Source organism: Vipera ursinii (assembly GCF_947247035.1).
Source record: "Vipera ursinii genome assembly, chromosome: 1".
Lineage (NCBI taxonomy): Eukaryota > Metazoa > Chordata > Lepidosauria > Squamata > Viperidae > Vipera > Vipera ursinii.
Genome location: NC_139512.1, coordinates 190,166,565 through 190,189,819, shown reverse-complemented (window position 1 = coordinate 190,189,819; position 23,255 = coordinate 190,166,565). Strand labels below are relative to the sequence as shown.

Sequence of the window (23,255 nt, the reverse complement as noted above, 5' to 3'; positions counted from 1 at the left end):
ATCTACAGCATTCCTCTGGTCCACTAGTTTTGTCACTTGGTCAAAGAATGTAATAAGATTTGTCTGGCATGATCTGTTTTTTACAAACCCATGTTGACTTTTAGTGATGACTTTGTTTGCATCAAGGTTTTTGGTGATTTGTTGTTTGATTATCTTTTCCAGAATCTCTCCAGGTATTGAGGTCAGGCTGATAGGTCTGTAGTTTCCTGGATCTATTTTTTCCCTTTTTTGAAGATGGGAACTACATCAGCTCTCTTCCAGTCCTCTGGTAGTTCCCCAGTGCTCCAGGATCTTTGAAAAATATAGTTCAGTGGTTCTGAGATCACGTCTGCCAGTTCCTTCAGAACCTTGGGGTGTAATCCATCTGGGCCTGGTGATTTGAACTTGTCTAGGCTGGACAGGTGCTCACTTACCATTTTCTTGCCTATCTTAACTTGCGTTTCTATTCTGTTTTTTATGGCACTGGTTTGGGTAGGTTGGACTGTTTTTTCCCTTTGTGTAAAGACAGATGCAAAAAACGAATTAAATAGTTCTGCTTTCTCCCTATTGCTTGTCACCTTCTTGCCACTTTCCCCCACTAATGGACCAATCATTTCCTTAACTTTTTTCTTGTTTTTTATATGTTGAAAGAAGCATTTTTTGCTATTTTTGACTTTGGTCGCAAGCCTTAGTTCATTTTGAGCCTTAGCTTTCCTCACTTCATCTTTGCAGGCACGGGCTATTTGCTGATATTCTGACTTAGTTATGTGCCCCTCTTTCCAATTCTTATACTTGTCCTTTTTATCTTTCAATTTACAAACCTGAGGATAAGAAAGAAGATCTAACAAAATGGACTATAGAACTGCCAGGAGAACCATTAGAGTTCAGGAGACAAAAAGCATATATTCTACACATTCTGTCTTCTTCACTCCCAACAATACTTAGAAAAATACAAGAACTTCCTGGCAAGTGGAATATATCAACTTGGAAAGCTACTTGGCAAAAGAAGAAGGCTAGAGACAGATTCAAGAGATTTGACTTGCCCTACCAGATGGAGTATTACATGAGCAAACACCTGTTTGAATACAGTTAAAAGAACAGATAACTTTGGATATAAAGGGGCTGCACAATAAGAGGGATAAGAGATATAAGTAATATAGTATTTTTCATAATATATGAAATGTAAAAACATTGGGATGGTGTATGTGAATGAAAAATTTGAAATCTAAAGGTAAATTAAGTTGAAAAGAATCAAGACTAAGCAATGACCGAAATACTCAGGGGAAATTAAGCTTAAATAAGAATTTTGAAAATAGAATATATAGTGATTTAACAAATTAACTTTTACAAATATAAGTGAAATATAAACTGATCAGAAAAGATGTTATAGATAAATGCTATAAGATAGATAAGCAGTACAGTATTTTTACAATGCATGAAATATGAAAACAATGGAAAATCTGGATATTTAGATTAATATTGAGAAAATTATGACATAAGAATGGTTTGAATATTAAGGGGAAATTAAGATTATATAAGAATTATGAAAATAGGATACATGGTGAACTAATAAGATGATTTTTTATAAAAACAACAGAAATTGATAAGAAAAGGTGTCATACATGGACATAATTATTATTTGTATAAACATGAAAAAAATGTTTATATGTAATCATTTATGCATTGAAAATATTAAGAATCACACTTATTTAAGGTTGAAGAAGAAAAATACTATTGGGAGAAGGGAAGATCAAAGAAATATACTATTAATACACCAATTATGGAATTACAAAAATTAATTATTGACTGTTAATTAACTACTATTGATCGTGTTTCTCAAAATATATGAACCAAGACAACATGCTTTGTTATTGTAAAAAAATCAATAAAGCATTTTTTTTAAAAAGAGAAATGTGAAATATATAATAAATAAATAAATAAAACTATTCTTGGTAAAAGCCTCCATACACTTTGGGTTGTTAAGCATATTCTCCAACTTTTAAGTCTAGTTCTATTAGCATTAAATGGAAAAGAAAGCAAATGCTGTATTATTATAATTTATTTTAAGAAATTCTATTATAGATGAGTTTTGATCAGTTAGCACCAAGATAACGGGTTAACGACTTGCATTTACCTTCCACAAGATGCCATTTTATAAACTTATCTCTAGAGCGTCAGACGTGTTAAATACTTAAATCATCTCACAGTATCAGTATTTAGAAAAGCTTTATCATCAACACATTTCAGTATGATACCCAGACCAGTACTGGAAAAGCGATTTAAGAAATATAGCTAGCTTTGTCTGCACAAGCTAAAGGCACTATATAAGTCACTCTTCTTATAGTGTGTGCTTTTAACCATGATAACTGCATGTTTTATAAACTTTCTTTCAGTCAAGTTCCTAAGCCACACATGTTTATTTTATTTTCACTAATTATTATCCAATCAGAATAACACAATATTGTATTTTTCAATGTTGTGCAATTTTATTCAATTAAGTACACAGCATATCAAGAGTTTATTACTGTTTCTTAATTTTTAATTCTGTTGCTTTATTATTGTTCTGCCTTATTGCTGAGTTTTGTTTTATTGTCTTGTTGTTTTACTACTTGTTTTATTAACATTTTCTACTTGTTGGCCATAATAAAGAATGTCAAACTACTGTCGTAATCTCAGAATCTTATACTACTTACCGGAAGACCTGAGTCTCCTTCTAGACCAGGTTCACCCACTGGTCCACGAGCACCTTGAGGTCCCTGTAAATGAAAATATTTTTTTTAAAATAATAATTGTGCTTTCTTTTATTTTACTAATAGTTAATTTTATTAGAGAAATTTATCTATCCCAATGTTACTTACAATGAAGCCAATCAAGCCCGGCTCACCAGGATTTCCCTAGAGAAGAATAATTTAAAATGGGAAATGCTCTTTTAGTCAACTTGAACACAAACTTTTCTATACCACTAAAATTTTCACTCCTGTAACCTTACACTGAGCAAAATGGTGCATCACAGGGCAACAATTTTTAAACCAAGATACCTCAAATGGGCTGATTTACACAATGTGAACAGGAGCCATTATTACCATGGAACTGAAATTTGACAAATTTCATAAAACATTTTATGACATAAAAATTATCATAAAACAGTTTATGACATAAAATAAAATGTCCTTTTCTGATGCTTGACTGCTTTACAGTTCAACGCGGGCTATTTTCAAGGCAGATGCATCTCTGAAGGTATCCCAACTTTTCCAGTGAATACAGTACACTAAGTGCTTGGTGATAGTTGAAGGAATTATGGAATCTGGTAAGGAATTATTTCTAAAACTCTCAGATGTCCACAAATGGATTTCTTACAAAAAACCTCTATGATTATCTGTAAAATCTGAAAGTTAAAAGTGAATAGAAAAATCAGTACAATGTAAATACAATGAAATCTACATTTATAACTAAAAGAAAAAAAGTTATTTGTGTGTGTTTGTGTGTGATATATATATATATACATATTGTGATATATATACATATTGTGATATATATATATATATTGTGTGTGATATATATATATACACACACACACACACACACACACACACATACACTCATGCACAGACCTAATGGAAGAATTATATCTGCTTCACTTTGTTTTGACTCAGCAACTTCAAAGAGAATACAGACATGCTTCTATTTAAACTAAAAAAAATGACTTGTGTTTTATAAATGAAAACCACAATATGGCTGCTTATTTATGATAGCTAAAGAATAAATTTAAGAAAAAATATGATAGCAAAACTTTAGTATAGCCTCTGCAAGACCGTATTTGATAAAGTACAAAAGAAGCTGAAAAAATTAGGAAAATTATAGTTTTTCACTTATTTGAAAACATCTGAGGCACTTAATTGAAGATGATCAGGAAAACATACTTTTCTAACAGATTATAACTGTTCACAGAGACTTACCCTGAACTGTATAGCTAATTCTTCAGGTAGTGCAATAGGCTCCCCCTTCTGACCTTTGGGTCCCTGGATTCCCTAAAGTGATTGAAAATAAAAAATTTCAGCCATTTGTCGAGAATTGTCTGAGGAGTCCTGCACTATAGTGGGTGTTGGACTAAAAGAACTCCAAATTCATTTCCAACATATCATTCTCTTTCTTGAGGATTTTACAGGACTATCTCGAATGCTGGGTATAAGCAGAATTTTTCTACTACTTTGGAGGTTGGCAATCATTAAGACAACTTTAAGGTTTACATCATAATTTATATGTGATTCCTGAAAATATGAATGGCACTTAGCAATTGAAATTATTCCAAGGGTTAATTCTGAAAAAAAAATAACATAAAATTCACTGAGACTACAAAAGAGAGGTTGAAGGATCATGTGAGGTGCTGATACCGCAGATTGCTCTGTGCTTATTCTAAACCATCCAAATGAGAAGAGAATGAAAAATGGGCTGTGTAGAGCCCATTTCCAAACTGAAAAACCTGCAGTAAATTGGCAACATCATGTTTAGGATCCAAATTATGTTCCCTTGAAAACAATGACTGAAAAAGAGGAAAATATTAGCCTTTTCTTCCAGTACAAACTTGCAGTTGTGTCCCCTAATGCACCACAATAATCTGCCCAACTAGGATGTGCCACTTACAGGGCACTTCATAGACTTAGTCAGCAATTCCATGGCTCTCCTTGTGGGTTCGCTATGACCTTATAGACACAATTGGTCATATTCCTAATGTACTTGCAACTGAAGCACACCTAGGCAGGCAGATCCAGGAGTCCAGAGATGGTGTCTCACAACTTGTGTTGGCTAACTAACCAATACAAGTAACTCCTATTTATATATTTTTTCCAGCATCATTTGTCTTCTACATGTCCACTGACAGAGCAACATTTATATTTTATGCAGTTCATATTCAAGAGGTTTCCTATATATAGAGAGAGACTTCAAAAAGTCTCTTGATAACTACTGCCCCCTTGAAACTTACATTTGACCAGAAAATCAGAAAACCTTTGCTCACTAAAATCTTTTGGAATTGATTTTGCTAGCTTTGCAACAGATGGAACGTTGTTATTATTGCACAGACTCTATTGTCAATTTAGAGTATAAGCCTGGTTGTTTGAAAAAGTACAAATCAGATTGTGTAAGTCTATGCAGTTGCTTCTGTTTTTGCCTTTTTTGTGTGGAGGTGGTAATGACATAACTGACTGGCAGTATTTCGTCATCAGTTGATTTCTCAGAGGCATAGGCTTGGATGTTAGGATGCTTGGTATGACTGATATATAATTTTATTTCTTTAAAATAATACAATGTTTTATTTAAAATGTTTAATTAGTGCAAGTATCCAAAGGTCTGGAGACTGCAGAATTTTTACTTTTAATAAGCAAGTAAATGGTACAAAAGTTATAAATCTGTTTCCTCTAGTTGTTCATCTATACAACTTCTCTATTTCCTAAGCCAGACTGAAGTCCTGTTTTACCTAATTTGAAAAAAACTGAACATTCTTTCACCTTTTTTGAGTATATTTTATTTCACTTCCTTGTGTGTCTCCATGCTTTTATTTATAAGCAGAAACTGTGAGAATATATATTCTGTGAAATTTGGCTTGCACCCAATATACCTGGTATCCATCCCTTGTAATATGGTTCTCTGTCCATATGCACAACATGGCATTTGGGGACTTTTAGATCCTGAGAAAGCATGTCATGCAGTGAAGTATAAAATCCTACTGTCCCTCTAACTGTAAGCCCTAGAGCATGCTTGCACCCCTGTACGTGATTGAAGAAAAGCCCAAGCTGTCCCATGACTCAAGATGCACAATGATGCTTCTGTGTCTGATTGCCCTCAGAAAATCTCACCATGGGGACACCTGCTGCATATTTCAAGCCTATCTGTTATGGAAATAAAATTGCTATCTGAACTAAAACCCCTGGTGTTCTGACCCTGCTAAAGTATACCATTCTACCCCTTGGGCTCCGGATGTACGAAAGCTGTGAAGTAAACCTTTAAGCAGCTGAAAAAGAAATAAATAAAAGAACTTCCTTAACCGTCTCCCTCATTATAAAGAAACTCAGAATAATAAAAAAAATATAGATCTTCAATACTCCATCCACCATAACTCCTCCAATGACTCATTCCATTCTACGTAAAATTAATTATGATCCCTTAGGAAATTAAAATGTTTGTTTACCCAGTCAAATCCTTTCCCCCATTTGAAATTAAAATGGGTTATCTTCATAGAATGAGCAAATACATCTTCAAATGTCATCTAATTTTGTTCCAAAGTAACAAAGCTGTTTCTATAAATTTAGATGATCTCTGATCCAACTCCACTTCTATTTCTTTGAACAACATTGTTGTGCTCATTGTTGTGGTGGTGTTTGCCAAAAGGCACTTCAACAAGATATCTTGTTTTCACAGATGTTGCTCACTAAACAAGAGGAAAATTAGTTATTTCTTCACTTTGAAATATGCTATATATCCCTGTGAAATTGAGCAAGTCCTTTCAGCACAGAAAGAACAAGTATTCTTGCAGCTTTATTAATGTGTCTCAAAACAATAAAGCAGGAAGTTCCTCCTTTTTAAAAAAAAACAAAAAAACCGTGTAAATTTTTATGGCTTTCCCTCCACCCGTAATTTTCATCGTAATCAATCATAGTCCTCAACCAATGTACTAATATTATGAGCACATAGGATAACTGAACTCCAAAGTTGTCCAAAATGACTACTAGTGAACCTGGAATTTCCTTCTGAAATGGTAATTATATTTCAGCTTTAGGCAACGCAGCTTTTGTAGGACTTCAGCCTATAATCCTAATGTGGCAGATTAGCAAGAATGCTAGGCTTCTTCCAGCAATGGAAACCCCTTTCTCCCACTTAGTGGAAGGGAACGAACTCCTCTTGATTTTGCTGTTAAGCAGCAGTAGCTTTACATTGACATATTCAGTGCTCATAACTTACAAAAAACCCGGGAGCTCCTGCAGGTCCCTGAATTCCCTGTGGACCTGGATCTCCCTTGGTCCCATTGCAGCCATCGTGGCCTGGTTTTCCTCTTGATCCTGCCTGACCTGGATGACCCTGTAGAGAGAAAATATATACAATTATGACCTGCTGACCTGCTTCTTTTGCTTTCTTCTTCTTGGCTTTCATGGAATTCTTAAATGTTCTTACCTTAACAACCACTCTATGGGAAAAATAGAGTCAAATAAGGAATATTTAATTCTACTCTATTAAGAACACTATTCTGTGGTTCAAACCATACATCTCTGGGAATATGAAACGAAATAACTAGAAAGAGCAACACAGATATCAGCAGAAACAGGAAGGCATAGGTAACAGGTAGGGAGGAATAGCACATTTTTAATACCTTTGCATTCCTTGTATTCAAATAGCTAAGGGAATTAAAATCCAGTTTAAATATGACATGAAGTGAATAAGAAGACCTTACTGAAGCTGCATCCTATGTAACCTTTTGGAGGTTGATGCATTCTGCATGTGCATGACCTGACCTGACAAATGTGTAGTGAAGCAGGTTTAGTAATTATAATAAAAATGAGATCTTTTCCCATACAGTACATATCCAGCAGTCTAGATATCTTGTCAAGTAAATCACTGTCCTGTGAACTGCAGACTAGGTATTGCAACAGAGTATGAAAGGTGCTTCCTTCATTAGGTATAATCCCATTGGAACCACAGAGTGACTGTGTTGTGCTATGTGGGAAACTATCTTCTGGCTGCATGATATTATGCTAAAAAAAACCTGCCTTGAGAATTTGTTCAGGTTTCTTAATCTCTGAAAATTATTGTAAATACTGCCTGAAGCATTATAGGAATGGGAGGGTTTTTAATTATTAAAAATGTCTTTCAACATAGTTTTAGAATATTGGAGAGGATTTTTAAAAAATGTGATGATAAATATCTACTAGCAAATGAGTATCATTAAACTGTGTGTGTGAATACTATTGATATGCCTTTACCTATCCTAATTCTGTGGTGGAAAAACTATGCTATAAGTTGTTCATGAAAGTAAGTTGTTCTAGTATACCTTCACCTCTCATGCAGGTATTTTATTGTAATTTTAATTCTGTGCATCAGAACTGAGAAAGAAAAGGTGCCACTAATACATTTCATCAATTATCCTTCTTGCCAAAGAAAAATAAATGGCTCAAATTTTATTCATAGTTGATTTATACTTTCGCTATTCCCATTGGTATTAATATCAAATTGTATAAGAGAAAATGAGAAATAGTTACAGAATACAGGAGTTATTATTGGATACTTCCTTTTTTCACAGATTTAGCTTACCGCCAAATCTAAAAATTCCTGGGAGTTTCCTTAGAAAAGGTTAAGGATTTTTTTTAGCTTGCTGACTCATTCTTAGAGCAGTTGTTGTTAGCTGCGAAGTCGTGTCCGACCCATCGCGACCCTATGGACAACATTCCTCCAGGCCTTCCTGTCTTCTACCATCTTCTGGAGTCCATTTAAGCTCACGCCTACTGCTTCAGTGACTCCATCCAGCCACCTCATTCTCTGTCGTCCCCTTCTTCTCTTGCCCTCAATCTTTCCCAGCATTAGGCTCTTCTCCAGTGAGTCCTTCCTTCTCATTAGGTGGCCAAAGTATTTGAGTTTTAGCTTCAGGATCTGGCCTTCTAAAGAGCAGTCAGGATTGATCTCCTCTAGGACTGAGCGGTTTGATCGCCTTGCAGTCCAAGGGACTCGCAGGAGTCTTCTCCAGCACCATAGTTCAAAGGCCTCAATTCTTTTGCGCTCAGCCTTTCTTATGGTCCAACTTTCACTGCCATACATTGCAACTGGGAAGACCATAGCCTTGACTATACGCACTTTTGTTGGCAGGGTGATGTCTCTGCTTTTTAGTGTGCTGTCTAGATTTGCCATGGCTTTCCTCCCCAGGAGCAAGCATCTTTTAATTTCTTGGCTACAGTCCAATTCAATTTTACTCAACAGAAAATGATATTCAGATCATGTGCTCAGTGGTTCCCAGAAAGAGAAATCCTCAAAACAGGGAAGATAGGTTAGTGAAGGAAGAGAATCAACCTTGAATTCAGAAAGCTCTGAAACAGCTCACAATGGAATTTTTCAGACTGCAAAAAGTTTATGTCAAAAACTCTAATTCCAAATTTCCCTGTCTGCATGTTGCATGATACTGTTAACCATTTTGAAGCAGTAGAAATAGATGGTCTAACTATGCCTTCTTTTCATTTCCTAAAGACATTTATCTTAAGCAGCTACTTAGCATTTTAGAGGAAAACATATCAAGGAAATAATATTATATCCCTACACTGAGGTGCATCTATGCTCCAAAAAATCTCCAGAGCGGGCCAAACAAGGAAAGAATGAATGATGGTGAGTGTTCTGGCACCTCTGTGCTCATCTAAGCTATGTGCTATTCTTATTAAAGGGATCTGGGGTAAAAAACAGAAAATTATATTTAGTTTATCATATATGATAAATTAATCCTCTATTGTGCTTCATACTTGAAAAATTACTACAGGCTTGTTTTCCGGAACATGTGAATATTAAACCTGTGTGTTCCCTGCCCATAAAATCACATGGCTTTGCTTTTTCCTTTTCTCTGTCTTCAGGATATACCCTGCAGCATCTATCTGCAGGCTGCTTTTCCTTCCTTATATGACCTTACATTCCCTTTCATTTGCTGCCTGAAGGTAAGTCCCATGAAAGTTAATGCAACTTCCACACGTGGAAAAAGAAAAGGATTTTCTAGCTTTAGTTCTGCACTGCAAAACACATTAGAAGGGTGGATGAATGAGTCGAGCAGCTGAAAATATCTATTTGGAATTTCGTTTTACTGGTGCATGTGGGTGGTAAAAATGGACTGGTGTCAAAGGGCATGGAAGAGGAAGCTGGTACTGGGAAATCTTTCTGGGGATTTCTGTGAAAGTGTCTAGAAATATATGCACTTTGCTTATTACTTTATGTAAAGCAACAGTTGGAAACTGTACTAGCCTAAGAATGCTTCCCCTTTATTGCTCATGGCTCTCATGTCCAGAATTTGGCAAAGGATGCAGTAATACATGTTTATAATTTACACAGATGTTTTTCTGTTTAAACGCGTTTCAAGGCAATATTGCTATACAGTACCTCACCATTGTGGACAATTTTCTAGGGACGTTTGTAGAGAGGTTTATTGCATTACAGCTTCAAAGGTCTCTGGAAGAAGTGGATAATCTGGACCCTTTTCAGACAGGATTCAGGTCTGGGTATAGAACTGAGATGGCATTGAGTCTCCCAATACTCCCGTGTAACGCCTCTTCTCCGCGAGCTGCATTGGCTTTCAGTTGCCCTCCGGGTGAGATTCAAGGTGCTGGTGATGACCTATAAAGCCCTAAATGGCATGGGCCCAGATTATCTTAGGGAGCACCTGCTGCCAGCATCAACTTCCCATCGTCCTGTGCGCTCCTGCAGGGAGGGCCTCCTTAGGGTGCAGCCGGTCAGGGAGTGCCTGCGGGTGATCCCCAGAGGGAGGGCATTCTCTGTGGGCGCACCTGCCCTATGGAATGATCTGCCTGTGGAACTCCGGACCGCCCCTGACCTTCGTTCGTTTCGCCGGGACCTGAAAACCTGGTTCTTTGATCTATCTGGCCTGGACTGAGGGGTTTTAAGTTTTTAAACTTTGTTTTAATTTGTTGGGCTATTAATTAATTTAATTCATTTTAATTCTATTTCTATTTCAACTTTTATATTGTCTTTTAAATTTTGCCCTGTAAACCGCCCTGAGTCCTTCGGGAATAGGGCGGTATATAAAACTAATTAATTAATTAAATAAATAAATTGACAGCGCTCTTGGATGACCTCTGGTGGGAGAGGGATGGGTTGGTGATCTTTCTTGTTTTTTTGATTTCTCAGCAGCTTTTGATAGCATCAATCACAGTATGCTTCCAGAGCAGCTTCAGAAGTTGGGGGTGTTGTGCTGGTTCTCCTGTTTCCTCTGAGGTTGGTTTCCAGGGCAAAGAGATCCAGCCTGTGGCCCTTCCTTTGTGAAATACCTCAGGGCTTGGAGCTTTCTCCCCTCCTATTTAACATCTACATGAAGTTGCTGAGTGAGTTAGGAATGAAATATTGTCAGTGATACCAAGCTTTACATCCCATCCCAGGCTGTTTGAGTGAAGTTGTGGAAGTTCTGTCTCAGTGCCCAGAGGCTAGGGAGGCCTGGATGGGGTGCAACAGGCTTCAGCTCACTTCAAGCAAGACCAAGTGGCTCTGGATTTCTGAAGCTCCTGGTTCTGGGGACCTTCCATCTTTGGTTCTGGATGGGGGAGGTACTGCCCTAGATAGATCCAGTCCATAACCTCAGGGTCCTCCTGGATTCTCAAAGAGCAGGTAGAAACCGTGACCAGCCCTTTGCACTTTGAATTGAAGGCTATGCATCAGTTGCACTTGTTCCTGGATCATATTTTGTATTATTTTATTTTAAGTTGCCTAGAGTCACATAAAGTCACATAAAAGTGAGATGAGTGCTCTATAAATCTACTTAATAACTAGTTAAACAGATTTCTCTTTTGCGTGCAAAATATTAATTCTAATCTCTGCTCTCTGTTCTGACTATTCCTGAGACCAAGGATCCGGTCCACCAAGACCATGGGACTGTGCCCCATGAAAATTCATCAGCATCGTCTGTGTATAAAACATGATTTTGGTTTTGTTTTTATGCTGATTTTGTATTTTATACTAGTCTGAGTTTGGTTGGAGAAAAAAATAAGCTGTTTATTTTATCATATGCATTATCTGGTTGCTTATAATAACCTGAATAACAGGAAATAACAGGAAAGACTATCATAACACTTTCAAATTCAATACAAGAAACGAACAATTACTTACAGGAACTCCATCTGCACCGGGAAACCCTGTGACTCCTCTTTGTCCCTATAATGAAAAGGGACACATGATGATGCAGTTATCTACTTCTTTGCATTTGTTCTTCATAGTGAAGTTGATTTCTTAGAAGTTATAAAATTACCACTTCTCCTTTGGGTCCAGTTATGCCAGGTCTACCTCGTTCACCTTTGTCCCCTTTGTGCCCTGAAAGTCCTGGTATGCCCATCACTCCTGATGGCCCAGGGAATCCTTGCTGTCCAAGCAGTCCTGGTTGGCCCTGTAAACAACAATCCACAAAAGTTTTCAGGTACTGCTGAAAATAGACAAGCTGTATCTGCACAGTAAAGAATACATCTGCTTTTGCACTTCATAAAAACCGCACGATTACAATGATATCCTTTAAACCAAAGTTTAGTGTGAGTTTAATGCTAATGTCCAGTCAGAAATCTGCACAGCATTTCATTAGGGAGCAGTTCTTCCACATCTCCTGTTGATCATCAAAATATAGAGATGATGAAGGTATTGGAATGTGGCTTCTCCTGTCAGCAGATGTCAAGAGATTCCATTTTTCGCCAAGGAGATCTGAGAGATGAAGTGACAGAAATGCCACAGCATCAGCAGAACATCTTCCATCAGTTACGCTTAAGGTGATTTCAGTCCTTCCATCTCTCCAGTCTGTTGTGAGAGGTTTGCTAAACATTTTGCAATATTAATGAAAGAAGAACGTTCCAAATGGGATATTGGCCTGTACAATGTTTTCTCTCATTTTACTTATTATCTTCATGAAACTTCTGGAGAAAGTTAGCAATCGATTCTTTTGTCTGGCCCAAGGCAAGATATCATCAACAGAATCAATCAAAATATGATACCTACCCAGGACCAGACAGAAGGCTATGGATGTTTCTGCATCTTGAGGACCCAGATTGTTGGGGGCAATTAAGCTGACTTTGTAATAATGCTGCTTGGGGTGTGTGTGAAAGCCCTAACAAGCAGGCATATACATAGAATGAAGGCTACTGCTAAGCTTGTAAGCCGCCCTGAGTCTTCGGAGAAGGGCGGGATATAAATGTAATAAAAAAAATGAACATGTGCATGAAACAAGTGACATCGAATCCCGGCAAGACAGAATAGTTATTTGTCCAGAAAGCATGAGTTTCTAGTGGCCGCTTTGCTTAAATTCTGGGTAGGGTTGCTTTCACCTTGGAAGGTGAACAACATGACCATCCTCCCAGATTCATGTCTCAACCACAGGTGGAGAATGTGATGGGAGAAGGGGATTTGACCAGATTCAGCTTCTGAGAACAGATGGTTTTAGTGACAGCTGTTCGTAGCTCTTACTACTTTGAAGATGGACCACTAAATGTGTTCTATCTGTGACTTCCATTGAAGGCTACTTGAAATTCAATGATCCTAGATAAGAACTGTTTTAGAAGCATTACATTGATAGTATAAGGCAGGGGTGTCAAACTCCAAGCTCACAAGCTGGATGCGTCATGCTGAAACCGCACCCTCCCCATTGCCAGCAATGGCAAAAAAGTTGTGATACGTCGCAACACGTCACATGACATTGCGAATTTGACACCCCTGGTGTAAGGGATGTCCTGGTTACCTGTTTGTTTCCAGGTACATTTCAAGTTGCTGGTTATTACTTATAAAGACTTACAACTTAAGTTCAGGTTATCAATGGGACCATCTGCTCCCTAAAGAATATACCCCATTTTGTTCAGTCCAGCTGTAAAGGAGCACTGGGTTTCTTCTTCTCAGCAAGATAAAATGGCTAGGACTGGAAGTCAGCCTTTTCCACAACTGTCCTCTGTGGAATATGGCTGCCTCCCCTCTCAATTCCTATATTTTTGTAGAGCAACAAAATACTGGCTGTTTAAGAGAGCATTTGGGGCTTGAGAGTTTTGATTTGCTCTAACTATTATAGTTAGTTATATTCTAACTGTTGTTTCTGCTTTTCTGATTATTGTATTGTTATTGTTATGTATGTAAAGAGTATTATTGTTGTTGCTGATAACTTATGAGTTTTCTTATTTGGATATTATCAGCTTGGAGTTTTTGAGGTGGGTGGGTTGCAAAAGTCAGTTGGGTAAATCATAAAAAACCCACTAATAATAAACTATGTTTGAAACAAATGCTCATACAAAAAGGCAGGACTTGCACTGCAGTGCTGCAATGTCATTTTTGTATGGGCCAGGGCAGATGCCCTTGCAGCTCTGCAGATGGGAAGCTTTCTGCAGTAAGTGGAAGCTTGAAGGCAACCCATGCAACTCCTCTCTCTGCCTCTACAAATGCATTCAGTATGGCTACATAACTAGGCAAATACAGGTAATTATAAAATGGTAGCAAAGAGGTATGAAGATATTACATCTTTACTGCCTTCTAGTGATTATCTGGATTTTTGCATATCAGGTATAATAACCCTGTTTTTACTCGGGTACCAACACTGAAATAAAGGTTGATATCTTGATTTCTCTAAATTGGAACATTTTATTCATAAGCCGCTGTAAAACTTTATCAGTGAAACAGATGCTTGGTTCTTATTCATAATTTAATTTCTATTGATACAAAGCACACTCCCTGATTTCATGACTGCCTTTGGTCCATCCCTGCTTTGCAATGAAAGTCTCTCCTAGTTCAAAGATTAACAGAAGAACTGATTTTGCAAACATTATGGTTGTAAAGGGAATGTTGTTGGTTTCACCATACTGCAGTTAATCATATTACAGTAATTTTGCTTTATTTGGCTTAGCAGCATGTGGGAACCTACCCACTGTACTCTCTAAACGATGGCTTATGGGATGTGAACCAGGATGCAATAACTTATTCAAGTATTCCTGGATACTTGGCACAATGTGTGAATCTTGTACTTGTGTTTGCCATCACTAGTGTATTTAATTTATTGGAAGCCAAGTCCAAATCCATGTTCAGCCAGGAAATCCTGAATAAGGATTTTAGCCAAAACATGTTGAGCTTCATGTCAAAACACCAATTTTATACCATAGAGTTCTCCGCTTTTTAACCATTTTAAAATTTTCAAACAGACCTTTAGATGGCAGTAGTTACCTACACTCTTAACATTATGTACTGTATAGAATTGCACTTTTAGGAAATAGGGATCTTCAATAACTCAAGTCCCACAATGGTGAGTAGGCTAGCAGAAAAACTAGGAAGGTGAGGTATTATTTTTACTAGTGCAAAATCCACCAAAGGAAATGCCAATGTCTGTTTACTGGCACCTTCTGTGGTGGCTATTAAACTATTCTGATTCCTATAATTTTTATTCTCTTTTTATAAATGGGAATTTGGTATGCATGGCCACATTCTGTTTAGAAAATAAAAGCTGGATAATTGCTTTTTCAGAATTGTGCGCAGCTGATAAACTAAAAAAAACAAAACCCACCCCACCCCACCCCACCCTGGAAAACCAGAGAGGGTGGTAGGTGATCCTCAGCTGAGTGAACTTGGGCCAGTTATCCTCCTTCAGTCCAACCCACCATGCAGGGTTGTTGCTGTGGAGAAAATAGGAGGAGGGAGGTGCGTTAGATTAGGTACACCACCTTGAGTTATTTGTAAAAATAACAAATTTGGGATACAAACAAACAAACAAACAAACAAACAGCCTATCAATTTACTAATAGCCTTTGGAAAATAGTTGTCATGATTGGCACATAAGGTGGATGGTTGGATAAAAGACCCCCGTAAAATTTCATGAGAATTACAAATTATTACCAAAGACACATTAGGATGCTAACACTACTAGATGTTAAACTGAACTTGTTGGTATCTTATAACCTAAAACAGTATTTTTATTAGTCCTATCACCCACGTGAGGAATATGGATTGCATTTTGCAAGAGCATCACAATTACTCGTAAAATTTGAAATATGTTCATCTGCTGATAAGGCCTTTTCTATTTGTGTCCTATGCTGTGTGCAAGAAGATTGCATTTATAATGGCTAGCAAACAGATTATCCACATTCTACAAAAAGAAAAGCAACCACATTCTATATATTTTCTACCCTATTCTTGGTTCATTCTGCCTGCAGGACAAGTTATGAGAGCACATTCCTTAAAATGTTAATAGTCCAAGCTGTTTTTAAAACCGGGAGACTTCTACAGGCAAACCTCGAATTATGTCCATTCAATGTTCAATGACCATTTATAGTTGCAACAGAAGTGAATGAATGGTGGCTACAACTGGCTCTTCTAGTTCCAGTCATCCCCAAACCCCAGCAGTCATTCTCTGGGCCCTTGGCAATTGATTTGCACTTACAATCAGCTGGAGCACCCTGCCATTACATGATGGTCCCCATCTGTAACCTTTCCTGTCACCTTTTTCAGAAAGTCAGCAGGCCAGCTGGCAGGAAAGATTGCAAGTTGCTGGGGTAAACCTCCTCCACCTACACATTCTGCCTCACCCTCTCTGTGCTTGCCCTGTGCCAGCAGTTCATGCACCCTTGTGGATCCTCCCTGATCCTTGTCTTCTCCCCCTCGCATCCTCATGCACCCTCCCTGACCCTCATCACATCTCCTTTGCATCCTTGTGCACTCCCATGCTAGCCTGCTTGCAAATTGCCTGGGACTTGCACCTTCCTGCCAGCTTCCTTACTGTCTTGATTGTGGGAAGCTGGCAGGAAGTTACCTCGTCTAGTAATTTTGCTAACAATGGCAACAAGGACTGCAGGGACTGCTGTTAGATAAGCAATGTGGCCACATTTTAAGACTACATCATTTAGTGATGAAAATTCAAGTCCCAATCGCTGTTGTAAATTGAGGATTACCTGTATATCTGAGAAAGCTAATCTATACATTGTAGTAATTAAAAATAACTCCCTTTTGAGTTACAAAGCAGTTTGGTGACATAAAAACAACAAACATATGCAGTTCATATCCTGAGCTGAAGAGATATGCCAGTGTCATGAGCACTGCTTCACTAATTCACAAATATGTTTCAGTAAGAATTGTTGCTACTTATAATGCGTATTGCTGTCATGAGTCAGAAGAGGAGCACTGCAAGGGAGCTATTAAGTCCCCTGAAATCCCACATCATAGATCACGGGGTCAAAAGCATTCCCTTTTCTCCTGTTAGGAATCAGTATGACATGAATGTCTGCCCAAAAGACTGAAATCATGCAATAACATCTCAGTTTCATAAAGCAAGACATTACTGAATCCTTTCTTCATGCTTGTAACTTTACTCCCCACCCCCATTCACATTTTAATAATGGGATGTCTGTACTTCATCAAAGTTTCCCAATCAGTCTGACTACAAAATTATGAACAGAAACTAGAACCTTGGTTTGTAATCCTCGTTTATTTCAAGGAAGGCAGGCATAAATTTCTGAACCAGAATTTCAGGCACATGGAAGCATGATTACTGTATAACCCTGGCGTGTACCCATGATGAACATTTTGATCTCACCAAGTTTGTTTTTCATACAAAGAGATCATAATCTAAGTAAAACATCAATCAACAGCACCTAAAACATTGGTCAGATGCGCGCCCTTTTAAGTAGCCACCATGCTTTAGTATGACTGAAACGCATCCACATTTCCATCAAAGTCTTGATAACTAGTGACATAACTGGAGGGCTGGCTTGCAAAATTCTTAACACTGGTTATAAATGCATTTATATTGTGCCTTCCCTTTCTAAAATTACATCCCTCAGACATTTGGATGGACCCAAGCCTGTTAGCCTTTTGCAAAGCATTGGGGACATTGCTGTTTTCCCAGGGATTTGCTTGGGTGAATATATGGGTTCTGTTGTTATCATCGAGGTCATTGTTTACCCTGGGTGCTGGGGGAGATGAAGAGTTACGTGTGGTGGGTTTACGTATTTTAATCCTGTAAGCCATTCCCAGTCACACGCTTGAGATGGGTGGTTATATAAATCACATGTATGTATATATTTATAAGTAAATATTTGGGATGGCTACATGCAGATCTTTTCTCTGAACAAGATTACCTTTCTACAAGCATCCTCCCCCCCTTTAACTCAGGACTTCAGGATAGTCAGGAGAGTAAAGACCTATTATTCATCAGTCATGAATTTTGCAAGGTAACTTAGGGAAAACAATGAAGAGTTTCTGTGTCTTGCATTTCTGACAGGATGCTGATGTTGTCTATTGTAGAATAGACTTGTTTTCCTCATAGCATTATAATAGCATTTTGTCAGCAACTGGACAAAATGACTGATCTCTGGATCCAGTTATGCCAGAGAAGATTTACAATGCTAAAAGCCCCCATTTTGGATTCTATATTGCTCTCTTTTGACAGTTCAGAAAGTAATGAATGCGTGACAGCGATGAAGCATTGCCTGAAAATGATGGCTGGCATGATGAACTATGACACAACTTAAGAATTTGAGCCTTCATCTTTGGCTAGAAAGGGCCTGCTAAAAATTGTACAAATGCTTCTGCAGTAGCATAGAGGAGGAAGAAGAACTCTTCCAAGCAACTAGAATAAGTCTGTGCTGAACAATGGGCTTATAGTGCAATGTAGGGAAGGTCCAGTAGAATATTTTGCTACTTGTTCTGTAGTGGGTGCCACGTGTAATGACCAGGAGACAGCAGACGGGGTTTATCTCTTTATTGAATACAAGATGGAACTGAGTCCTTCTTCCCCAGGTGCCCTCTTATAGCTTTTCCCCATCCCCTCAGTCAGCCAATCTGCTGGCTCTATTTTCCCGCCAGACAGGTGACACCCAACCCAGTGTCCTACTTTTCCCGCCGGACAGGTGAACCAATATGTTGCCTGACTCATGCCACCAGGTATAGGGTGGCATACACAACACCCCTTCGCCCCCAACGTGAACGATGCTACACTACAATTTTCTAACTTCTACATTTACTTTTCCACATAATCCCTCAGGTAAGCCGGGATTTTGTGAGTCCTGGCCGGGTACCTTCCCTGTTGCCTTTCTGACCCAACTTCACACCCTTGAGTTGCTTCCCTCGGCATTGCCTGATTTCCTTCCCGCAACTGCTCTGAGGTAGATTTAGCTGAGGTAAGTCCCGCTGGTACTGCATCATTTTTGGCTACCGTTGTCATTGGACCGCGTGTTGTTGTTGTTGACCCTCTTCCTGGGAGATGTGCAGCTGGCTCCGCTGCCTGTGCTCCAGACAATTGTGGACATACTGGTGGTGGTTTTGGTGGACATACTGGTAGTGGCTCCATACTCCGAGCCTTGGGCTGTTGCTGTGTACGGCCTTCTTGTTGTTCCTGGGGACGGTTCTCTGGTGCCCGTTTCCTCAGCTGGTTGATATGTCTTCTGACCTGCCTGTCCCCTTCCCCCTCAATGATATAAGATAAGGGTCCTGTTTTGTCCACTACCACTCCTTCCATCCACTTCTCCTCCATGCCATAGTTCCTGGCCCACACTAGATCCCCTATGGCCAATGTCCTGGCTGTATTAGCTTGTTCTGCTTCCGCGGCCACTCTATCTGGATGAAGTCTGTCCAGTTTGGTTATCACCCTCCTTCCCCAGTGCATCTCCGCTGGGCTCTTACCCATCGCTGTGCAGGGAGTGGTGTGTTGAGCCAACAAGAATTGAGCCAGTCTCTGATGCTAATCGCCAACAATGATCCTCTGCAGTGCGTCCTTTGTAGATCTTACATTCCTCTCAGCCAAACCATTACTGGACGGGTGGAAGGGTGCAGCCGTTGTGTGTCTAATCAAGTTGGCCTTGAGGAAGTCCTGAAATTTGGTAGATGTGAATTGAGGGCCATTATCAGATACAATTACATCAGGTAACCCATGTGTGGCAAAGAGCCCCCTCAGCACCTGTATGGTCTTGGCAGGCACCACCTCTAACCACCTAGAGTAGCTATCTACGACCTCTAAAAATATTTGACCCTGGAATTTGACCCAGCGTAATCTATGTGAATTCTGGACCATGGGTTCTGAGTGGCCTCCCACCTGTGCACTGGAGCATGTGCCTGTTCTGGCCTGGATCTCTGACATTGATAACATCCGGCTACTTGCTCCTCAATGGCCTTATCCACTCCTGGCCACCACAGGTAACTCCTCGCAAGGGCCTTCATGCGCACAATTCCTGGGTGTCCCTCATGCAAATCCCTTACAACCCTACTTCTGATTCTGTCCGGTACTATCACCCTGTTGCCACATAACAGGCATCCCTTGTGTGAGGACATCTCGTTCCTTCTCACAAAATACGCCTGGAATTGCTGCCCTGGGTTCTTTTCCTGCCAGCCCGAATTGACCCACATTGCCACCCTGCTAAAGGTTACATCACTGCTTGTGGCAGTTGCAATGTCTTTTGCTGTGAGAGGGCATTCAGCGAGTTCTTGTAGGGCTAAGATTTGACCCACCGGGGCAGAGTCTGGTTCTGTTTCCGGTAAGGGTAATCTGCTTAGAGCATCTGCGTGTCCCATCTCCTTACTGGGTCTGTAAACTATTTTATACAAATATGCCGAGAGGAATATTGACCAGCTCAGCATCCTTGGGGATATTATTTGAGGTGTTTGCCTATCAGTAGTGAATAGTCCCAGCAATGGCTTGTGGTCAGTGAAGATTGTGAATTCTCTTCCATATAGATAATCATGAAATTTTTTAACACCTGCCACAATTGCCAATGCCTCTTTATCAATTTGGGCGTAATTTCTCTTCGCCCTGGACAGGGTTCTGGAATAATGGGGTTTCTGGTCCCCATTGTTTTCCAGGTGGCTGATTACAGCACCCACCCCATAAGGGGATGCATCGCATGCTATGCATATTGGATTGTCCTCAATAAAATGTGTGACTGTGGAGTCACTAGAGAGTAACTTTTTTAGATTTTCAAAACTTTTTTCATGGGCCTCTTGCCAATTCCAAGGTGTTTTTTTGTCAAGCAATCTGTGCAAAGGTTCTGCTATTGCAGCCTTATGTGGCAAGAATGTGTGATAAAAATTTATTAATCCCAAGAATGCTTGCAGTTGAGCCTTATTCTTTGGTGCTGGAGCTGATTTAATTGCCTTTACTTTTGATTCTGTTGGGTGAATGCCCTGAGCATCAATTCCATAGCCCAAGAACTCTGTGGATGTCACTCCTATAGAGCACTTTTCCTTTTTTAATTTCAACCTTGCTTCTCTTAACCTCTCCTGTACCCTCTCTAGCCTGTCAGCCAAAATTTCCTCATCCTCACCTGCAATTAACACATCATCAAAGTAAGGGCACACCCCAGGGATACCTTTTACTGTTCTCTCCATCACCTCTTGAAAGATGCCTGGAGCTGCTGCTATGCCGAATTGCAATCTGTTGACTCGGAACGCCCCCTTGTGGGTGACGATCATTTGTGCATCAGCATTGTGCATCAGCATTGTGCATCTAGCCACTGGCAATTGTTGGTAAGCTTGAGTTAAATCCAGTTTAGCAAAGATGGCGCCCTTCTGAATGGTGGAGAGGACCTGCTTCACCGTCGGAATGGGGTAAGCATGCTGATTTAAAGCTTTATTAATGATCACCTTATAATCAGTGCAGATTCTAATTTCGCCGTTGGGTTTGAGGGGGGTGACGATGGGTGTCCCCCAGGGTCCTCCTTCCACCGGTTCCAGTACTCCCTGGCCCACTAACTTGTCCAGTTCATTCTCAATTTTTTGTTTGAGAGCGAACGGGACTCTCCTAGATTTGATTCTTATGGTAAGTACTTTGGGGTCTAAATTAAATTTAATTGGGGAGCCCCTGTATTTTCCTAATGATCCATCGAATATGTCTGCAAATTTCTTGCAAACAGATTCCAGGTTTTTATTTTGGATCGTGTTAACTCGCCCTACCCAGATTCCTAGTGCCCCAAACCAGTTGAGCCCTACCAAGCTAGCTCTCCTCCCTTCTATTACCAGTACTTCCAATGGGCCTTTACATTTATTAAAAGAAACTTCCATGATGGCTTTACCTTTTAGTTTAATTGGTGCCCTTTGGAAGTCTGTTAGCTGAATGGGGGTGGGATTGAGGTGAATCTGTCTGCCACTCCTTCCCTCAGTTTTTTGCAAGGTTTCCTCTGAAATTATTGAAACTGAAGCCCCGGAATCGATCTCCATCTTGCAGGGGATTCCCTGCAACCGGACATCGATTTTAATCTTTGGACTTATCACTTGATTAATCCCAGAGTGTCTGAATTTCACCCCCTCTCCCTGGTTAGAAGTTTGTGCCTGAGGCCGAAGGGACTTGGTGCCGTGACTTGAAGGGGTTACAGTGCCTGGTACCCAAGCTTCCAGGTCGTGTAGGCTGTCCCAGACTTGGCTCCTGCAGATGACCTGGATGTGGCCCGTCTTGCCACAGTTTCTGCATTTAGCGTTTCGGAACCTACATGCCGCTCTGGGGTGGTTTCCTCCGCAGCCGCCACATTTTTGTTCCATCTCTCTGCGCCTGCTGTTTCCCTCTCGCTGTGGTCTGATTGGTGCTGGTCTCCTTTGCCTGCCTGTGTTGTCACACCGGTCGTTCTTAACGGCTGTTCTCTAGACCTTTTGTGTAATTTCGTCTATCTCCGCCTCAAAGTCATAGTCTCTCACCCCACCGTCCACAAGGCTCTCTTGGTGGATTGACCCACTCGCGCCGTTGCTATTGTGGGGGTAGTTGTGATGGCTGGTGTCCTCATAGGTTAACAGCTCGTCTAAAACTTCTTGGAGGGACCCCGTGGGCTTCGCAATTACTCTGTTTTGGAGGTGTTCATCTCTGAGCCCCAAAACCACTCTGTCCCGTATCTGCACATCTAGCATGTCGTATTTGCAGCGGTACACGGCTTCTCTCACTGCGGCCACAAAGTCGGTAATGGACTCACCCTGTCTCTGGTTCCTCCGTTCAAATATGCACCTCCAGAACAGTTCTGAACATTTTGGCATATGGTGCTCTCTCAGTTTCTTAGTGAGCTCCACATACAATATACTGGCGATTGAATCAGGTTGGCATAGCCCCACAGCCACCCGATAAACGGCTGGACCGCTGAGGGACAACAGCACAGCTGCTTTCTTATGGTCATCTGTGATGCCATTGACCAGCATGTAGCCTTCGACTTGGCCCACATGCTCTTCCCAATCTTCAGGGTGTCTGGTGTCACATTCCCTCACTATGCCCAGCTATGCCATTTCCAGAATCTTTCTGCGTTCCGCGCTGTCTTTAGTTTCGGCGGCAGGCAATGACGGCTTTTCAAATGACTTCCTCTTCCTGGCTCTTCTAGGTTAACCAGTATCAATATGCTAGGCTCCAGCTGGGTTCCTATTTAGACATCTGCCTTTGCTAGAGCAGCTGTTTATCCTATGGTAACCAGGCAGAATCAATCTTACTCCATTCATTGCCTAATTTCCTTGATGCATCCATAATGTGTAAACTAGTTGTTGTTTTTTTGTTTTTTGTAGTTCCCAGGCATTTCTTTGCCTCCCTGTGGAATCAAAAAATCAATCTTACCCAAGAGATCAACTGAGATATTATC

The 23,255-nt window shown here is 39.9% G+C and overlaps 1 protein-coding gene across 1 annotated transcript in view; it reads right to left on the bottom strand.

The window, feature by feature from the left end:
- Positions 1-23,255, bottom strand: part of COL4A2 (collagen type IV alpha 2 chain) — a 217,172-nt gene that overhangs the window by 88,298 nt on the left and 105,619 nt on the right. Inside the window, exons 5-10 of the mRNA XM_083348207.1 lie at positions 11,969-12,103; positions 11,830-11,874; positions 6,934-7,050; positions 3,936-4,007; positions 2,838-2,873; positions 2,673-2,735 (exon numbers count right to left, since the gene is read on the bottom strand). Coding sequence (XP_083204333.1) covers positions 2,673-2,735; positions 2,838-2,873; positions 3,936-4,007; positions 6,934-7,050; positions 11,830-11,874; positions 11,969-12,103 — 468 coding nt within the window. The remainder of the gene's footprint in view (positions 1-2,672; positions 2,736-2,837; positions 2,874-3,935; positions 4,008-6,933; positions 7,051-11,829; positions 11,875-11,968; positions 12,104-23,255) is intronic.